Source organism: Littorina saxatilis, linkage group LG2 (assembly GCF_037325665.1).
Source record: "Littorina saxatilis isolate snail1 linkage group LG2, US_GU_Lsax_2.0, whole genome shotgun sequence".
NCBI lineage: Eukaryota > Metazoa > Mollusca > Gastropoda > Littorinimorpha > Littorinidae > Littorina > Littorina saxatilis.
This window is the reverse complement of record NC_090246.1, coordinates 50,571,253-50,592,495: the sequence shown is the minus strand read 5'-3', so window position 1 is coordinate 50,592,495 and position 21,243 is coordinate 50,571,253. Positions and strand designations below refer to the sequence as shown.

At 40.5% G+C, this 21,243-nt stretch overlaps 1 protein-coding gene across 1 annotated transcript in view; it reads right to left on the bottom strand.

The window, feature by feature from the left end:
- Positions 1 to 311: 311 nt before the first annotated feature.
- Positions 312 to 21,243, bottom strand: part of LOC138959158 (pituitary homeobox x-like) — a 36,163-nt gene continuing 15,231 nt past the window's right edge. The window contains exons 2-3 of the mRNA XM_070330533.1: positions 12,894 to 13,105; positions 312 to 2,810 (exon numbers count right to left, since the gene is read on the bottom strand). Of these exons, the coding sequence (XP_070186634.1) occupies positions 2,256 to 2,810; positions 12,894 to 13,105 (767 nt within the window). The 3' untranslated portion in view covers positions 312 to 2,255. The remainder of the gene's footprint in view (positions 2,811 to 12,893; positions 13,106 to 21,243) is intronic.

Sequence of the window (21,243 nt, the reverse complement as noted above, 5' to 3'; positions counted from 1 at the left end):
CACACACACACACACGCACGCACACACGCACGCACATACACCACGACCCTCGTTTCGATTCCCCCTCGATGTTAAAATATTTAGTCAAAACTTGACTAAATATAAAAACAAAGGGGGATAATTTCAACCGTTGCTTTTTTTCTCAAGGTCATTGAATAATATTTTTTGAGTTTTAAACGAGCTCATCTAACATTTCTTCCAACATATAACTTCTATGAAAAGCAAAACATCTAGTAAAATAGGCAATGACTGTTGTGCGACAGCAGACAGTTAAGCATAATCTGACTCGAAGACATTTTTGTTTGTTTACATATATATTCTCTCGATTTCTTGACTACTGAAATCCACATGCTCACACTTTAAAGAATAAAACATACCGATCGCATAAGAAGAATACAAACACGAAACACACAGTTCATTCGCAGCTAAACATCCAACGTAGCAAAGCATATTCAAGAAAAGAATGTTTCACTGACTTTTTCTGTTCGCTTTCTAATCTTTTTCTTATTTGTTAGTTTGGTTTGTTGGTTGGGTTTTGTTTGTGTCTTTGATTGTTTGTTTGTGTTTAAGTTTGTTTATAGAGGTTGAGGAGAGGAGTTTGTTGACATCGGAAAAGATAGAAGGATAAGAAACACAAGAATAGGGAAGGGGGGTCACAACAGTCTGCACATGCACAGTATACGAACAAGTGTCCAGAAAAAAAATCCCGCTCCGGTATACTTATCAGTACACGTAGAGCGGCGTCCATGTAGACATCATCAACATCATCATCATTATCATCATTCTAATAAAAAATACTCTGGAAGAGGGGTGTGGGGGGAACAAGGGTCTGAAAACTGACCAGTCAGTGGTCTCTGTCCGCACAGAGTTCATTGTCACGAAATGCATCTTCACATTCTGATGACTTGCACGGCTTCGTGAGTCAAATAGTATGGCTGCAAGGTGATCACATTTAGCGTGGACGAAGATGAAACCTTCTTTCTGTTTGATACCCGAAGAACTAACTCTTTGATCGGCACGCCTGGCTCTTTCAACACAGCTTATAGTTAGTCGTCATCAGTATCGACACTGTACACTCACATGCACGTATTGTCACTGTACATTCACCAGTATTGTCACTTTACACTTTTATGTACTGTCACTGTACACCTAAATACACACACACACACACACACAAACACACGCACACACACACACACACACACACACACACACACCCACACACACACACACACACACACACACACACACACATTTTTCTTGAACAAGTCTCGAAAGCATGTGTGTTTCATTTCACACACATTTTGCTTTAAAATTGCCTGTCTTGTGTTTAAAACAGGTCACAGTGTAAGAGCGTGTACTTTTCTTTTACGGTCATCTGACCTAACATCATGGCGTGCCAATTCCTTTTTTTTTTTAACCATTTTGACAAGTCAAAGAGACAGAACCAGCACTTGGCACTTATACATAATAACAAGAATGAATATGACTATTTACGATCAAATGCAATATACATAAGTAGGTTATAATCATGATAATAATGACAAAAAGGAGGAGTTCATTCTCGTTTATAGAATTTCTTTCGCTAAAACCTACACACCATCCGACGGAAACACCGATACAAAGGCTCAGACGCAGAAAAAAATGTGTTTGCGTAAGAGGCTTGAAAACCAGCTGTTAAACAATCCTGACCACTTTCATCAGAACACGAGGCGTATAGGTTCGCTGCTGTCATTCTGGCAAGCACAGAAGCGAAAGTTCAGATGGCAGCATCGTGCGCAGAAGATGCAACTCACACAAAAGCCGAAAAGGTCCTCTGTGCGTGAGCATCACGGTCTTCCGTGTCAAACCTATACACTGTGTTCATGGTCTGGTGCTCTTCTTCTGCTGCTCGTAGTAATGACACCAATCTTTACCCAAGACTGTGAGTAGCACACACCTGATCTGCGTCCTTTCGCCAACAGTCAACAAAAAATACCCAGTTGGATTATGTGTTCTTGCACACACGGAGAAGAGCGGATCAATCAGATCAGTGTGGACAGCAATGTCCTACTACCGACTCTGCTTTTTTTTCTACAAAACCTGTAGTAGTAGAACATTGTGTGTTTGACTTTCATCCAGTGTCGTACTACTCTCCTGTTTGACAAAAGCTGAAGTAGTAGCGGCAGAACATTTTGTGTTTGCCTTCCATACGTCCAACACACATAGAAGCAAGAGACGGTCACAGAGGGATGACAAGGAAGCTAAGTTCGGTTTCACACGCCGCCCCCGTTCCCTACCGTGGCGTACTGGCAGGCGGAGAGAGTGGGCTGGCGTGGCGGCATACTGGGGTAGCCGAAGGAGCTGGAGTGCTGCTTGGCCTTTAGCCGTAGAGCGGCGATGCTGTTGGAACACTGGTCCCTGTTGTAGATGTAAGTAGGGGCCTGCGGGGCGTAGGGGCAAGGGGGACCCCCGGAACCCATGTTGGCGGGCACAGACCCTACGTTACCGGCCGCGGCCATCATGGACGCCGAGTTGATGGAGCTGATGGGACCCGGAGAGGAGGAGAAGCCGAGAGTGGGCTGGGTGGACACCACGGAGGAGAGATGGGGGTTGCCGTTCATGTTCATGTTGAGGCCCCAGGGGAAGGTCTTGGAGCTGAGCGGCGAGGGCACCTTGGTGGCCCAGTTCTGGTAGGCGTAGCCCGCCTCCAGCCCGTAGTCGAAGGGCGGCTGCATGAGCCCGTTGAACTGCGTGCCGAAGCCCGTCTTGAACGTCTCCATGTTGCGCTCCCGCTTCCGCCACTTGGCCCGTCTGTTCTTGAACCACACCTGATAAGACAGAGAAAGAATAAAACGCTGTTAACGTAAAGAAATCTTACGAACATGTCCACAGAGAAAAGCATTAAACTAGTCACTATTAACATAGAGCAAAACCATAAACCTGTTAACACAGAGAACACAACATCAACCTGTTAATACAGATGCGAAGCACAACATTGTCAACACAGGTAAAACAACATTGCATCGCAACGCGATAAGCCTTTGCTGCATGGTTTATGCAGGAGCAACACGCTCTAAGAAGATCCGCTACAATCCCTCCCACCCGCACCCCTTTTCATTCCTTTACTACAAAGGAACGTCGACTTAACAGAAGTCATTATCATTCATTTTTTTCTTTTCTTTTCTTTTCTTTGGGTGTAAACACAATAGATAGAAGAGTTAAAGGGAACATGCTATTTTAAGAGAAATAAAAGCGAGTTTTGAAGTTTTACATTAACCTTTTACACGACATACAAAAAAAAGTGTATTTCGGAATTTAGCTTAGTCTTTACAGATTGTCTATATATATATATAGGCACCAGAAGTTCTGTGACTTCACACACATTTTGTTTACAGCCGATTGTTATAAAAAGACTTCTGACGTCTATATTTGCAACTTTTATACATCGTTGTATAGTCAAACTAAGCGTATGTTTAAAAAAAATCTTTCGTATTTAAGAAATAACACATAAACATCTCACATGAAAAACTGAAATTATGCTTCCTTTATGGCGCATTTAGTAGATCTTAGTATTAATACTGCTTATTTGTCATTCCTATGAACGTGTTGAGCTTTCTTTATTTGGTGTTTAACGTCGTTTTCAACCACGAAGGTTATATCGCGACAGACGTGTTGAGCTAAAATGACTCTGCCCGCTGTCAATGAAATAATACAATCCATCAGTCAGCGCGAAATAATCAGCAAAGTTAATTACATTGTTGATGCCGACGTACCTCTCAAGCTACCACCGGTAATTATGAACAAGCAAAACTCTGAGTCTGCGTTCGCTGACTGAAAATTCACTGGAAAATGTCTACATATATACATTGTTAAGTCAATGAATTAATAAACAAAGACATGTCAAATTAGAAGAAAATGTGGTAGACATGAACAGGTTAAAAAAAAAAGACCGTCAAAAATATTGACGAATTTGCGCTTTATATGACTGTGTCTACAGACTAATTAGGCAAATTATCATTAACGATTTGAAACAAAGTCGGGATGGTATAAAGAAAAATTACAAAAAAATAACAAGCAAGCTTGCAGAATTGCCTTACACAAAAACTCCTCTACATATTTTATGAACAAAATGTATTTATAAATTCAGCATTTTACAGTATTTTCATGCACACAAAAAATGGCACATTTCTGAATGTCTTTCAGCAAACTTGTACCGCTGGGTCAGTCGAAGATCAGTGAATGCAACGTTTTGTTTTGTCATAAATAAAACGTTCTAATACCATACCTTGGCAGTCTAGTATATATTTTTTATTGGGGTGTTTTTTTTTAAATTAAAAACAACTTTCAGTTTTTAAGTTTCGTGACGGAGAACTTTTAATATTCAAAATGTCGTGTCGAAAAAACTATCAATATTCAAAAAGCGTATCGGAAAACTTTCAATATACAAGCTTCTTGCCGCAAAAAAAAAATTGCAGTATTCAAGTTTCTTGTCGGAAAAAGGTCATGTCGGCTTCACTTACAACATGGTTTCAAACTTAGGGTGAGAAAGCCAGCTTACAGTTTGATATTTTGTGTCGGAAAACTGGCTTCCCTTTTCGTATTAACGATATTTTTCAGTTCCGAAGTTTCGTGTTGGTAGTTTTTGGGTTCATACAGTTGTGTGTTTAATTTGTTGTGTTTTCTGTGTCGGAAAACTGGCTTCCGGTGTTTAGGTTTATGTGAGCAAAAAACTATTTGATAACAAATAAACAAATTCATTTTGTAAAAAAAACAACCATTAAATAAACGAACATGCAATTATATAGACCAGGCCCAAAAAAACGAATATCATAAAGTCTGTTTTTCGTAGAAAACGTTTTTTCTTTTGTTTTTCTTACACGAGTTAAATCGCCATTTTCATGGCTTGGCTTGTCCCGCGTGCACGCCTAAAACAAACGCTATGTAGGTTAGCTTCGAGGAATAAGGATTAGAGACATTATTGTCCTGTCCCACGGAGTGGAGTAGGTCTACGTGAGTCTGTCACAGAGGGAGAGAGAAACAGTAGCTGGACAGTCCAACCACCCCAGGAATGTGTGGGTCGGCTTCAGTACTATACCCGCACTACCATCGCTGCTGCATGAATCGCACTCTTTGAGTTAGTGACACATTTTTGCGAGCAGTTGGGAAAATCCCGAGAATAGCTTGTGCATATTTGCGGTGATTTTGCGTTCATTTGTTCGCATCACTTCATTAATTTATCTATTTAAGTATCTTTTCGTCTATTTATGTTCTCATTGTTTGTTTGTTTGATTGGGGTTTTTTCTCCTCTCTTTCCTTACCTAATTCTCTTTCTCTCTCCCTCTCTCTCTACAAAAGTAATTGTAAATATACTTCAGACATGCTGCTCATTTACACGCGTCAGTAAAAACACTCCCCCTACCACCGACGGGGACACGAAACATCATCGGGAATATCACACAGCGCTGCGTGCCATAAAAATGATAAATGCTGTTTCTCATGCGCAACATTAATACACTATGCTTAAACAATTCCCCAGTTCTGCCATTTGCAATGTTGCAACCCCGCAACAATATATGGATACTAAAATGAAATAAACCAAAATAAATGGTTTAGAAAATAAACTGGAATTAAAAAATAAACAAACAAAAAATAATCTAAAAATAAGCTAAAACTAACTTCAGTCAAATCAAAAATAAAACAAAATAAGTATAGTAAAGTAAATTAAATTAAATTAAAGTAAAGTACAGTAAAGCGGTAATGTAAAATAAAGTAAAGTAAAGTAAAATAAAAGAAAACAAAATTAGGTTAAATCAAAATAAAACAAAATAAGTCAAGTCAAGTCAAGTCAAATAAACTAAATTAAAGTAAAGTAAAGTAAATCAAAACTATAGACTAAACCAAAGTAAACTACAAAACAACAAAACAATTTTTTTAAACACACAAAACAAAACGAAACAAACCAAAACAAACCAAAACAAACCAAAACAAAACTAAACTAAACTAAACTAAACTAAACTAAACTAAACTAAACTAAACTAAACTAAACTAAACTAAACTAAACTAAACTAAACTAAACTAAACTAAATCAAAGAAATTTCAGAGAAAAAGATAAAAATTGAACTAATGCATAGGAAACTACTACTTTGAAACATTTTGGTGTAACCAGATTGTGTTTGTGATGACATCTGGACCCGATCGTTGGAGTTTTTATTTCTGTTTTTAACTTCATTTCCGACAATAACACCATTTTTTGAGCTACCATCTGTTATACCCTTGGTTAACTTTACTCATGCAATACAGCAGCATTCAACTGCTACTTTTAAAATAATACATGATTTATTCTTTTGTTAATTAAATGATTTACTTGTTTGTCAAAAATACAAATCAAGGTTAACAGGGACATTTTTCAATTAAAATAAATTACTGTTTCGTTTTTTAAACTGGAACAAGAGTTTAACTGTGTCAAAAATGTTTACCGCTAACTGTATATCTGACTAAGTCTTAAAGTTTTACTGAAAATTACAATAAAAAACATACAAAGTGTTCATTTTTCTGAAAATTACTGTTAAGAACCAAGCGTTTAACCTCCAACAAATTAAGCAGCAGGACACATATCATCAGGTAAGGGAAATAAAACTATGACGACAGATGTATGTAAACAGATGTGAGCTGAGGGTGGGGGTGATGGGTGGGATGTTGGTGGACAATTTCAGTTGGTGTAGGTAACAGAAATGGCATGTCAGTTTTTAGTAGCCAGCATTCCAATAAAACAAAGACAAAGGCGAAAATGTACAGTCCTTATTAGAGCTTGTGACACCATCTATTCTTATTACAGCCGCTAGTGCTATGAAGTTGCTTCCGCTAAAAAGCTAAGCCCATTGTCACCCAGTGCTTGCACGACGCAGGTGTTCGCAGTCAGAAACGGGACACTAAGGGCAGGGACCAAAAAAGAACAGAGAAAAGGCAAGAGAGACACAGGAAAGAGAGCTAGAGAAACGTAAGTGCGGGCGAGTAACCTAAGGTTAGTCAGGCCCAGAATTAAACGACTTGACAGGGTTGCAGGGAGAGGGAAGAGAGAGGGGGGGAGGGAGTGAGAGGAAGGAAGAACTTAGGTTGAAAAGAAAGAAACCCTGGGCGGGTAAGTAGCATAGAGAGAAAAAAGGCGCATAGTTGATCAAGTAGGCTGAGTTGTGAGAAAGAAAGATAATGAAATGCAGTGTCCTCAGCTACCCAGTTTCTGCAAACTCACAGGTCGCGCGGGATAATTACGGGAACAAACAGGACGTGAGTTTGTCCACCCCGGCCAAGCGTCAGTGCGGGTACGACTCTACCCGCCCTCCCTCAAGCCCTCATCATCCCCCAACACACACTCCTCCTAGCCTGATGCACCTACGACGACGTCATCTTCCCTCTCCTCCTCCTTCTCCCATCCTACATTCACAGCAGCTTACTGAAGTGGAGCGTAGTGCATGCACCTCTTTTGCTTATTCATACGGTCCAGCCTAGAGAGCAGCTTTTATTCCTTCACTCGGAGGTCAGCTCGGTTTACGGGGTGGAAAGTAGGTCAGCACGACCGCGACCACGTCCCTTAAAAAAACACACGGCCGCCTGCTTCTTGAATTAAGCACCTTTATTCGTAAATTGGGCAAAATTTCAATAGACATGTAATAGCATTTTGGACAAAATAAAGTCCATTTCGGGATTAAGGCAGCATTCTATCCATTGCATGAATTGGATATTTTTGACTGCCTGATGCATTAGTTAAGCAAATTGCATATGTTATGCACAACACAAAAACAATCTAACCTAGAGCGCAGCTAACCCCTCACACGGAAGTAAACTCGGCACAGGTGACCGTTGCGGAATGAAAGTGGGTCTCTGCGTTGCGGATAACAACGGAAATGTCCGGCATTTTTTCGGTTAAAATGTTCAAATACCGGAAACAAAATCAACAAGCGGACATACTGACATATTTCTTGCTATATCTTTGACCAGTCCAATTTCCCCTCTCCCTCTTCCCCGACACCACCCCCGACCCCCGACATGTGTAATGCAATCATTGCATTTGAGGCTTGGTTAGACTGGTTGGCTGTAATAGACTGTCTGGTTTGCACACAAGCCTGGATTCGTATACTTGTAAAGAGATAACTGAAAGAAATCGCTGTCGCTATCACTTGGGTAAGTATGTATGGCCAACCGTTAAGTCTGAAAAGTCAAACAGCATCTCGAAATACGCTTTTCTGATCGAACAGATGTTCGTTGCTATCTGACCCTGTTTCGCAGATAATGTTACTTTATTCACAACAACACACAGTCGACACAATTCAATGACTGCCCCAGCCGTTTTCAAACCCGCTATCCCTAAAAGTAAAACAAGTTTCAAAATCCATCTCGAACAAAACCTGTCCATTTGACACAATAAGCAGGCTAGCCTGAGCAGTTCAAAGCGCAAAACTTTTATGTTGTACCTAAAAATAAAAATAAATGATAATTTAAAATTAAAAAAACACACACACACACAAGACAATTATGATATAGATACCAGTATGTCTGCATGACTGTATGTCGCTTAATTTTCCGGTCCTGCAGTATTTTCATTTTTTGCTGAGCATACCGGAAATTACCGATGAAAGCGATCCTTGACCTGATTGTAGCTTGCTTTGTTCCGACTAAATTGCTTGACTTAACCCTCCTATAAGGTATGACAAAATACTAAATAGAAGTAGCCACTTTCAGTGAGGAATATGATGTCAGAAAAATGTAATAAGAAACAAGTCGCGTAAGGCGAAAATACAATATTTAGTCAAGTAGCTGTCGAACTCACAGAATGAAACTGAACGCAACGCAACGCAGCAAGACCGTATACTCGTAGCATCGTCACTCCACCGCCCGTGGCAAAGGCAGTGCACGTGGAATTGACAAGAAGAGCGGGGTATTCGTTGCGCTGAGAAGGATAGCAGGCTTTTCTGTACCTCTCTTTGTTTTAACTTTCTGAGCATGTTTTTAATCCAAACATATCATATCTATATATTTTTGGAATCAGGAACCGACAAGGAATAAGATGAAAGTGTTTTTAAATTGATTTCGAAAAAAAACAATTTTATAATAATTTTTATATATTTAATTTTCAGAGCTTGTTTTTAATCCGAATATAACATATTTATATGTTTTTGGAATCAGCAAATGATGGAGAATAAGATAAACGTAAATTTGGATCGTTTTATAAATTTTTATTTTTTTTTACAATTTTCCGATTTTTAATGACCAAAGTCATTAATTAATTTTTAAGCCACCAAGCTGAAATGCAATACCGAACCCCGGGCTTCGTTGAAGAGTACTTGGCCAAATTTTCAACCAATTTGGTTGAAAAATGAGGGCGTGACAGTGCCGCCTCAACTTTCACGAAAAGCCGGATATGACGTCATCAAAGACATTTATCAAAAAAATGAAAAAAACGTTCGGGGATTTCATACCCAGGAACTCTCATGTCAAATTTCATAAAGATCGGTCCAGTAGTTTAGTCTGAATCGCTCTACACACACACACACACACACACACACACACGCACGCACGCACACACATACGCACATACACCACGACCCTCGTTTCGATTCCCCCTCGATGTTAAAATATTTAGTCAAAACTTGACTAAATATAAAAATAGCATCATTATAAATATATATTTTTTGAAACGACAGCTGTGTGCGTGTAAGCTATAAATGCTAAATTAAATACTTATTTTGATGTCCCTGAATGTTGCAATGATGCTGGTAACAATTCATTCAAAATTGTGGTAACATGATGAGTTTTATAGAACTGAGTCTATGTTAATAATTGCAATCTTTAATTTAGATTTAGTGCTGTTTGTATTTAAACTTCGTTAATAAGCCAAGCGGAAGGGGCTTAAGTATACGCAACCCAGTTTATTTGAGCTGAGCTGGTTCCGTTTTGTTAATTTGTTTAATTTTTGCTGACTCAGAGACTTGTGCAAAAATGAATACCAGGAATAGTCCAACACGATTTATGCAAAGAAATTTTGAAATTCAGTTTCAGCTGTCATGCAGTTACAAAGCTGAGACACAATTCTGCCATTGTGTGTTAGTGTTACATTTATAGATTGGCGCACCTTCAAAGGTCAATACATGAGAGGAAATGTAATGTATGAGTCATTTTCACGTTTTTCTGCAAAAATCAGCCAATTACTAAGCGGCACTTAAACACAAGAGGCATGCATAATTAACACGACTGTGCGCGTAACGAATTCCGTATTCGCTGATTATAACATGAAACTATATCGCTGATGCGCAGACACACAAACCGACAGTACACCCATCACGACATGTTGAACAAGCTGACAAAGCGACAAGTTAATTAAAATCTATATGCACGTATTCCATAATTACTAAACAACAACACAAAGTTTAAAAGCCCAGTTTTTCAGCTGGTATTTCCTGGCCTTGTTTTTTACTACCTGTTTTATTCATGTTTTTATTACTCAGTTAGTGGAAGAATCTTTTGTAATGTATGTTTGATGGTGTATGCTTTTAATTAAGCGTTGTTGACTATGAATGTAGATGTAAATGCTTGTATAACTGTGTTTTAATTTTAAATGTGTCAAGCGCAAAGAGCATAATTGTAAAGTTATGATGTTGCGCTATATAAATGCTCATTTATTATTATTATTATTATTATTACGTGAAATAAGAATATCCCTCCTATTAGACACATACCAAAACTTCTAAATCGAACGCTTTTTGACCGGCACAGTTGGCCTAGTGGTAAGGCGTCCGCCCCGTGATCGGGAGGTCGTGGGTTCGAATCCCGGCCGGGTCATACCTAAGACTTTAAAATTGGCAATCTACAAGTAGTGGCTGCTCCGCCTGGCGTCTGGCATTATGGGGTTAGTGCTAGGACTGGTTGGTCCGGCAGTGTCAGAATAATGTTACTGGGTGAGACATGAAGGCTGTGCTGCGACTTCTGTCTTGTGTGTGGCGCACGTTATATGTCAGAGCAGCACCGCCCTGATATGTCCCTTCGTAGTCGGCTGGGCGTTTAAGCAAACAAACAAACAAACGCTTTTCGATGAACTTAGTAGATTGTCACTGGTGTCTAGTAAAAAAAAAATTAATTCAAAACTTCCCGCTCTCCACAAACAGCACCATGCAGTAGGTTGATTAATAATATATGCCTAATTGGAAAGATGTTCTTATTCCATTTAAAAGCTTGGACAGATCTAAGATGGTGAGCGCAATCGTTTGCACGGGAAGGACCGTGTCTTTAAACACAAGACGTAACAGCTGCTGAGCACATTAAGCTTTTTTTCAAAACGATAACATTTCGGAAAAAAGCTGCCACAAGACCGTATCACGTAATAACCAAAAGTCATAACAGGTTTACTGTCCACTTAAAACTACGGTTTACAACTGCAACTAATGCGCCTAAGAAACTTACACCCCGAAACCCCTTTTATCCCCACTTACATAAAAAAAAATAAAGAGAGAAAGAAGACAACAAAAGTTTGAAAACGTAAGTAACCCAATTATCAAGCTACACAAGGAAGCGATTGAAACTTAAACAGGCACGCAGTATGACCTGCTATGCTTTCGAATGTTGCGTCTAAAAATAAACATTTAAATTTAAAAAAAAAAACCCTCTTCTCAAGTTCTTCACAGTGAAAGCTATAGCAGTTAGCAGCACATAGAGTCGTACAGTACAGTATATACCGCCAAATGAAGGGGCCGGGTGTGTGTTGTTTAAACGGGTGGGACGGCCAGGGTAGACGGGTAGAGGGACGTGAGCGCACAGAAAGCACGAGCAGCTCGACCCTTTCGTCAGTCAGCGCGCGCGCCCTTGTGTCAAGGGCAGTGTTTGTTCGCTGTTTCACGTCGACCCGAAAATTCCACTGATTTGCTTGTGCGCGGGGGAGAGAGAGACGCAGAAAGAGCGAGACTTGCATGGAAATGGTATTTACCCGGCGATTTTCTTCCCGTGCGATACTGGACTGATCTGTTTTTGAATGGTTGGCCACGTACTGGAGACTGTGGGTTGTTCACATTGTGCACACACTGAAGTAGACTTTTCAAGTCAACTTTTCCGATCTGAGCGGTTATTATGCCAAGCCCATTCTGGACTAAGCAACACTAGCTGCGTGTGCCGTGTGTGTGTGTGTGTGTGTGTGTGTGTGTGAAGAGCGGTAGAGAGGGTTTGGGGGAAGGAGAGAGGGGGTGGGTGGAGAGAGAGAGAAAGAGAGAGGGGAGGGGGAGGGGGAAAACAGAGAGAGGAAGAGGTGGTCTTTAGTTAATCTTTATTCCACAAAAATAAAGATTTTAGGCAGATAAAGTTCTTATAGAATAATTATGTCCTAGCTAAAAACATAAATTGGAGTAAAAGTACAAAAACAAGAGGAGTAAAAAGTCATCGACAACGCAGACAATACAAACAAAGAGACTCATTATTTAAAGAAAAGAAGATTTTAGGAAACTTCCTAATTTTACTTAATAATAATAATAATAATAAGATTACTTATATAGCGCGTAAACCTCGTGGTGACGAGCCCAGAGCGCTTTACACTTACACAATCATAATACAAACAAGGAAAGAGAACTAAATCCGAATAAATTCAAACATGACTTTAATTTTGGACTCAGACAAAGGCGGGTGCTCGCTTAATCTTACGTCGACAAAAATCACTCTGCTAAGGAAGCAAATAACATGTTGATTCTTAGTATGTGTCCAAGCGGAGACAGATCTGGGACGTCCCCCGTGATCGTCTAGAGGGGAAGGACGGTATTTGTATTGCCATCAGTGCTTTGAGGAGGCTATCTGCATGAATACCTTCGTTCCAAAAAAACTCATGTATCATTATTATCTCCAAACTTAGCAACTTAGTGTGAAAATAGCCATGAACTTACCCGCACTCTGGCTTCTGAGAGATTGGTCCAGGCGGAGATCTCTTCCCGGGTGGCCATGTCGGGGTAGCGGTTGCGAGCGAAGGTGGCCTCCAGTTCTTGTAACTGCTGGCTGGTGAAGTGCGTTCTCTGTCGCCGTTGTCGCTTCTTCTTCCCGTCGCCATCTCCGTTGTTCTCGTCTACCTTGCCGCCTTTACTTGTCTCTGCTGTGGAGTCTGAAAACAAAAACATTCTTTGTTTATAACTTGTTGGGTGGTGGGTTTTTTTAATTCACTTTTGATAAAACAGTAACAAGAACAGAACATAATTATGTTAGAAAGAACAGATTATTTGACAAAACAGTAACAATAACAAAACAGAACAAGACAAAAATTCAAATCTGAATCTTAAAATGTAGGTACATTAATTGATGATATAAATAGAAATTCAGAAGGTCTCACGAGGTCTTAAAACGGGGCGGGAGGGGGGGGGAAGGGGCGGGGGGCTACAAGGGGGGTTACACTGTGGGAACTTTATTCTGAGACACAACATTTCATTTTGATATACATCTAAAATCTTCACACACAACAAAACAATATTGGATGGGCTGCCTGCAAGCTGTGGTCGCGTGTCTCTAGAAGCCCTTACATCTTTCATATTTGTCACGATGCAAGAATCAAAGCAGCGGGAAACCTATTGCCTGTACGTATCTGTAAAGTGTGACTACCCTTCTATACAGCACTTGCAATCTTCGAGGGAACCAATGGTAATCAAAACAACTGAGCCCCCTCTGAGCATGCTCCAAACACTTTGGAGCAAGCTCATCAGTCTCAGATAATCCCTATTGGACAAGGGGGCCGCCTCAGCAATCTGAGCATCTGTGCCCTCTTCCAGTGCACTCACGATGCATTTTTGAGCAGGCTCGTCAGTCTCTACTATTCCATGTGGCACCAGAGTCTACCTAACACGAGAACCAAGAGAAAGACAAGACGCGTGGTTTGACAGTGGTCAGTCTGGTACCGAAGAAGCCTTATCTCGCCCAACCTGCAGGCGCTCACTAATTTGCAGACGATACACGGTCGGCTCAAGTTCGCACCGACACGGCAACATTTGACCAGCCAGACGCACAGTTGAAATGCCCGGAAGTGGTCACTTAACTTTCTTAACTTAACTCTCAAATTACCATACACGTTTCGGTGAGGTCGAATCGGGTGGCCAGTAGTTCTTCGTTCTTATAGTTCCTGTCTACTACTATAGCACGGTGACTTTTGTCGAATTGGTCTTTTTCGAGTTAAAGAAACTATGCGCCCCTTTTTGTCGACTTGCTATTGTTCGACAGTTCCCTTGCTGTGAACTCGCTATCTTAACTTTGAAGTAAGATTTTCGAAAGAGGTTTTGGCACATACACTTGAGACTGAAAACACCTTTCCCCTCTTTCATTATAGCGCTCTCTTTTCTGTCTGTCTGTCAGTCTGTCTGTCTGTCTGTCTGTCTGTCTGTCTGTCTATCTCTCTCTCTCTCTCTCTCTCTCTCTCTCTCTCTCTCTCTCTCTCTCACTGAGTCTGTTTGTCTGTCTTTCTACCTCTCTCTCTCTTTCTCGTTACAGCAAAACAGACACAACTTTCATTGATAACAAAAATCAGAACTGGAGGCTCACTACCGATTTTACGCCAACTGGCATAAGCTACGATTAATATCTTTTACTATTAACTCGTCGGCGCAGTCATGTTTTTTTAAATTAATCTTATTGTCCCCGCAAACAACAACAACAGCACAAGAAATGATCAGCGACAGTGTCCCAATTTTCATTGACAACTGAACCTCAGCAACCTGACATGGAGTCATTACATCGTCAACATTACAGCACTCATTAATGGCGACTATTGCAGCAACTAGACTCTTTACAAAGCGTTCATACCATTAGCCAGTAAAATTTAAACTCAAACATAAACATGACTACCCAATGATATATTTAGCCCCCCCGTAGATTCCAAACCATAAGGCACCATTGTGCCCGACATAATTTACCATGCATTCTTTTTAAATGTATATGCGGAATGTCCGCAGTTCTTTCTTGTGGGAAGGAGGATACCAGCTTCGACCTGCCAGCTACGTTAATGGTTTTTTTTCTCGGGTGGACTGTATTGGCAGAAAAATAAGCTGCATTCAGGAAGGAGAGGGAATAGGGGGAGAGGAAAGGGGGGGCAGAGGGGGGGGGGGGGCGGAGTGAGACTTGGGAGATAGGAAGGGGGAGGGTGTGAACCAGCTACGACCTTAGGCCAAAAAGAAAAATATGTCTGTTTCTGGTAACCCGACCGACCCTACTTTTAAGCGCTGACCCTAAAGGGTTTTTTCGCTTAACGCACACACACACAAAAATTAAAATAAAAACGGGAGGTAATCGGTCGATGAGACTTTACAATCGAAGAGACTTACCTCCCGTTTCCATCGTCACGCGAAAAAAACATGGCGGCCAATGATGCCGGGGAAAAAAACCGTAAAAAGAAAAAGGTTAAAAAATTTATTTTTTTTAATTAAAAACACAAGAAAAAAAACGACCGACCGACCCTATCTTTTTCGGCGATGTTACCAGAAACAGACATATTTTTCTTCTTGGCCTTATACTAACGGTGTCAGCAGTGCGTGCAACGAAGCAGGGCCAAAAGGCAGCAGCTGATAAAATATTGATAATGCATCACGGTGTACACCCATACACACCGGACCGTCTGACCACCTCCCTCCAATACCATCATGCACGACTTTATGATCGTCAGGATGCACAACACATCATCACATCGTTTCACACTTGATTAATGCATGTATTTTTAATATGATATTCATTCGCACGCTCGGCGCTTGCGCATCAGTCAGCCACCTAATCTCGTGTCAAGGAGACCTTAAAACATTCGCAACCGGAAGTTGTAAGCCCTACCCCCTTAGTGCTCTAGGCAGCCACTGTGTCCACGGCATTTTCTCTTTTTCTTGTCCTTTTTACTGCTTTATTAAAACTTTTTCTTTATCAACGTTATCTATTTATTTTTTATTTTGTTAATTCATCTTTTAATTTAAAATTGATTCACGTCTATTTTAGGTGGGGGATTTTCACCCTCAAAATAAATACGACATGGTTTTTGACTAAAACTGTTTTGGAACAGTAAAATAAGTAGACCACAGAAACTAGTCGGGCAAACAAAAAAACTAAAACAAAATACTGGTTGTCAATTCATTTTCTCAGTCGAGCCCTGGTTCCTAAATACAGCGACTGCATAAAAAGTAATCTATTATGAATATGTTCTGCAAATCTGTCCCATTCCTTTAGTACAATCTGTTCCCTTACTTTATAGGGAACTTATCGTCTTGTATGACTGGTTGGTCCGGTGTCAGAATAATGTGACTGGGTGAGACATGAAGCCTGTGCTGCGACTTCTGTCTTGTGTGTGGCACACGTTATATGTCAAAGCAGCACCGCCCTGATATGGCCCTTCGTGGTCGGCTGGGCGTTAAGCAAACAAACAAACAAACAAACAAACAAATCGTCTTGTATGTGTGTGTGTGTGGTATTGTATTTTTCCTTTGTGTTCGGTACTATATCCTTTCCTTTTGGTGCACTGCCATTATTTCCTTATATACATGCGCGATATAAATCTTTTTTTTTTGTGCAGCTTTATTCCATTTATTTGTTCAATACTATCCTTTCCTTTAGTGTGATATTTTACTTACTTTCTTGCGCTGTTGCATGTTCTTTTCTTTCCTCCGGTACCATCCTTTTGTGTGGTATCATTCTTTCTTCCTAACCGGTACATTGCATTGTTCTTTCCTTGTGTGCGGTACTATTTTGTACGCAATTCCTGCAATACGATACCTGTCCTCAAAATATCACGCTTTCCTTTAATATGGAAGTATTCTTTTCTTTCGTCCGGTACCATCTTTCCTTTTTGTGTTGTATCATGCTTTCCTTTTGTGCGGTACTATTTTGTGCGTAATTCTCTCAAGACAACCCTGTCCTCCTGTGCGGTATTGACATTTCTGAATTTGCATTGTATCATTCTTTCCTTTTACTAGAATAATTCTTTCCCTTTGTGCAGTGCTATATGTATTCTTCCCGTAATTCGTGCTGTACTGTCCTCTCCTCCATGTGCAACAGTATGCTATCTTTTCGTGTGTAAGTATTTTTTCGTGCGGCACTATCTTCACTTCTGTTTGCCATGGTATATTCTATGTATATCCTTTTGTGAATAAACAACCCAGCACTTTTGTGTGGTATAATATTCCCTTTTGTGTGGTGTTATTCTGCAAACTTTTCAAAATACTATCCTTTTCTCTTGTGCGGTAAATACTTTTATTTTGTGCGGTTCCATTTTTTCCTTTTACCGGTATTATTCTTTCCCATTGTGCGCGCACTGGCTGTTCTTGTACTGTTTTTTCCTACCGTGCAATATTATACCTTCTTTTGTGTAACGTATTCTTTTCTTTTTTTTGTGCGGTATCATCTATCCTTTTTTGTGTGGTATCGTGCTTTGCTTAATTGTGTCCACTACTGCTCCCTCCTTTCGCACTATTTTCCATGTCAAAAGTCGGATTTCATAACGCTCAGTCAGGCGATTTTATATACAAGGAGTTCATTGGTGAAAAAACTACCATTCATAAATGAAAGCCATCCGCATTTCTTTCGGCTGTATATGGCAAGATTAAGCCAGTGTGTTGACAATACAAATATCATGTCTAGATGATGAGACGTGTTGTTGTTGTTAAAATATGTGCTTTTTGCGAGTTGTGACTCGACGTCGCATTTTAAAGTACACCTGACGCCAAACATATTCTTGATTCTACTGTATTGTTTTCGGTGAATTTTCATGTCAGAAAGTTAGGTTGACAAAAAAACGCTACCATTTTGACTATGATGTTTTGCAGCAAACACACATTTCTATCTACAACCAAGCATCGATTTGCTATGGGCATTTAGTTATAAATAAAAACCCACCCAATAAGTAAAGACAATGAATCATAATTAACTAAACCAAAACAGAACACAAAACAAAAAGTAAAACAACAAAATATCTATTTATACAAAAACAAAAAAAGTTAAACGATACAAAAACAAACAAAATCACACCGCAAGAGAACAAGTACGTGTCATCATCGATTTACATTTTACACCTAAAAACTCCATAGATCAAAAATTTAGAACAGCATATTTTTGTTTTAGAGAGAGAGAGAGAGAGAGAGAGAGAGAGAGAGAGAGAGAGAGAGAGAGAGAGAGAGAGAGAGAGAGAGAGAGAGAGAGAGCGAGAGAGAGAGAGAGAGAGAGAGATTGGCACTTTGAAAGAGAGAAAAGAATGAGAAGTCAAACACACACATGCACACACAGACACACAGAAGCAGAGACAGAGACAGAGATTCACAATCTGCATGGTAATAAAAGTCGAACAGGAAGCTCACCCGCAAGAGATTCGCGCAGTGATAACGGCCACGCGGAGATCGACCATATTGCAAATGTTATAAGAATGGTATAATTACACTGCATCCATCACAGCCCACTACAGCCCGTAGGTTGGCCAAAATTTGATTTTCGCCAGGGAAAACTAAACTGAGCAATCTTCTGCCCAAGGATGGAGCGAGATCAACATTCACAACAAGCACAGACACATCAGAAAATGTGTGCTACTCTGCCAGTGATTCGTAGATGACCCACTTTCAATATCAAAGGGAATGAATAAGCAATACACAAGACAAAACAAAATCAAAATTACAAAGACATAATATACAGTGTTAACCCAAGACAACAAAAGCAAGGAAGCCCAACAGTGACAGGATAACCCAAGAAACACTAAAAGAAAAAAAATACAAATACAAAGAAAATCAGGTTAAAAGAAAAAAAAGGCAACTGAATAAAGATAAAACATTCACACAATTTTACTGACATTTCAAGGCGGACAAATCAGGTTACTGTGGCAATGGCTGTAGCGGCTTGCGTGCAACGCAGGTGTACACAGGGAAAGATTACGTTGCTTTACGCATGAGTTAAAAAATGTTCGTTTTGCCAGCCCCAAACCCATTAACAATCCCCTACCCGCCCACCGATCTCCAATTCTTCGAGAGAAAAAAATCTGGGTCGCGATTTGGCGTCTACTAGTAATGACGGTTGCCATACTATTTACGTCAGCAGCTTACGCAGGTCTTGGCCACACCACAGGCGGAAGGTATCGTCCACTGGACTACTACTATCACAGAAAGACTACAAGGTCTGTCACTCACCTTCGAGTCTTCTGTGTTCTTGGAGTCGCTTCCTGGGGGAAAATATTGTTCAAGACGGTTTGCCTCTTCCTACAGTCTGTGTAAGGTCAAATAAATACAGTTGAATGATTGTTTGAACTATTATGTGCCTTTAGTTTTCAGCTTCCGTCCGGTGCAGGTTGTTTTTAACCATCATTTGGACGAATCTTCGTTTGCGAGCCGCTAATATCCACTTTGCGTCAAATCATGCATCCGCACCGAATATGCATATCAGCGCTCATTGGTTAATAACAGGATATTCGATGATTATTTTCCCGTGGGTAGCTTCCCTTTGCTGCACAATATTTACATATGTTTTAGACCAATGAGCGCTGGTATGCATATTCGGTGCGGATGCATGATTTGACGCAAAGTGGATATTAGCGGCTCGCAAACGAAGATTCGTCCAAATGATGGTTAAAAACAACCTGCACCGGACGGAAGCTGAAAACTAAAGGCACATACACAATCATTCAACTGTATTTATTTGACCTTACACAGACTGTAGGAAGAGGCAAACCGTTTTGAACAATATTTTCCCCCAGGAAGCGACTCCAAGAACACAGAAGACTCGAAGGTGAGTGACAGACCTTGTTGTCTTTCTGTGATAGTAGTAGTCCAGTGGACGATACCTTCCGCCTGTGGCCACACTTGCCAACTAAATGCAATAATTCTGGCTGCACATGATGATGCATGTGTCGTTACATCTATACGTATTAGTGAATTCTGAGAGTAATCCACATAATAAAGAATTTAAAGAAGAAGCCTGACACTCGGTGTAAAACCATAGACCGCAAATGCCTGACTGAATTTAGCCGCTTAGGCGAAACAAAACGAGAAACAAGATTCTCGTTTGTCATTCATCTCACTTGATACGGGCCCGTGTATTCTTTTGGGTCAAGGTCAAAACGTTGTCAATCATAGCAAAGGCGGATATTTTAATGCGCATGGGCTGTCTCAGCACGCGCCAAAGCGACTTCCTGTCTACGATTGCCAGTCAAACGGTCAGGATTTTGTTTGCTTGCCAACGAACCAGAACATTTAACCCACATTTTAAGAGTATCTCGCACTTTCAGACGACAAAGACGAACAGGTATGCTATCAAACGATCAAACCAACAAATGGAAAATAAACAAACAGCAGTATCACAATCTCGTCATCTCAAATGTTGAATCTGCAGCCAAAACGACAGCTCCTTTGTGTTTGTTTACACATTTATGGAATATCAATGGACATTCTGTCAGGATAAAATCCCGTTTCATCATGCAGCCACATTGGCACAATGATCAAAACAAAAAATCACCCGCCTACGAACACCAAATTGATCACCAACCGTGTATATAAGCAATGGTGTTAAACAGAACAAAAATGAACACTGAATCCTCTTCGCATACTGTTTTTAGGGACAAAACTACCCTCGACTTTTAGAGACATTGAATGGTCACGCATGCACACACACACACACACACACACACACACACACACACACACACACACACATTCACCACTACCCCCACACACACACACACATGCACACACACACACACACACACACACACTAACCAGAAATCGCCAGAAGCATAGTGCAAGCCGTGTCTATTCTTTTCTTTCTTGTCTTTAATCCTATTTGGTGCTGTCCTTTCCTCAAAATTGAGTGTCGGTGCAACATCAGCAAGACCGTGTGTGTGTGTGTGTAGAAAACAAGATTGCGGGTTTCCCCCTGAGCCCTGGTTCCAGCCTTCTCCCATTCTCTATAGTTTGGGCCCTGAGCATTGACTGGTCATGGAACCGATACGGCCAGGTCCATTCACAGGGAGGACAAGAAGAAGACAGACAGAGAGAGAGAGAGAGAGAGAGAGAGAGAGAGAGAGAGAGAGAGAGAGAGAGCGGAGGGGCGGGACAAGGGGGGAGACAAAGAGGTAAAAGGACAGAGACAAAGAGAAAGAGATAGATTGAGAGAAAGAGAGAGAGAGAGAGAGAGAGAGAGAGCGACAGAGAGAGACAGACAGACAGACAGACAGACAGAGAAAGAGGGAAAGACAGAGACAGAGTATAGTAGGCTATGTCACCAGAGAGATGAGCGAACATTGTTAATTGCAAC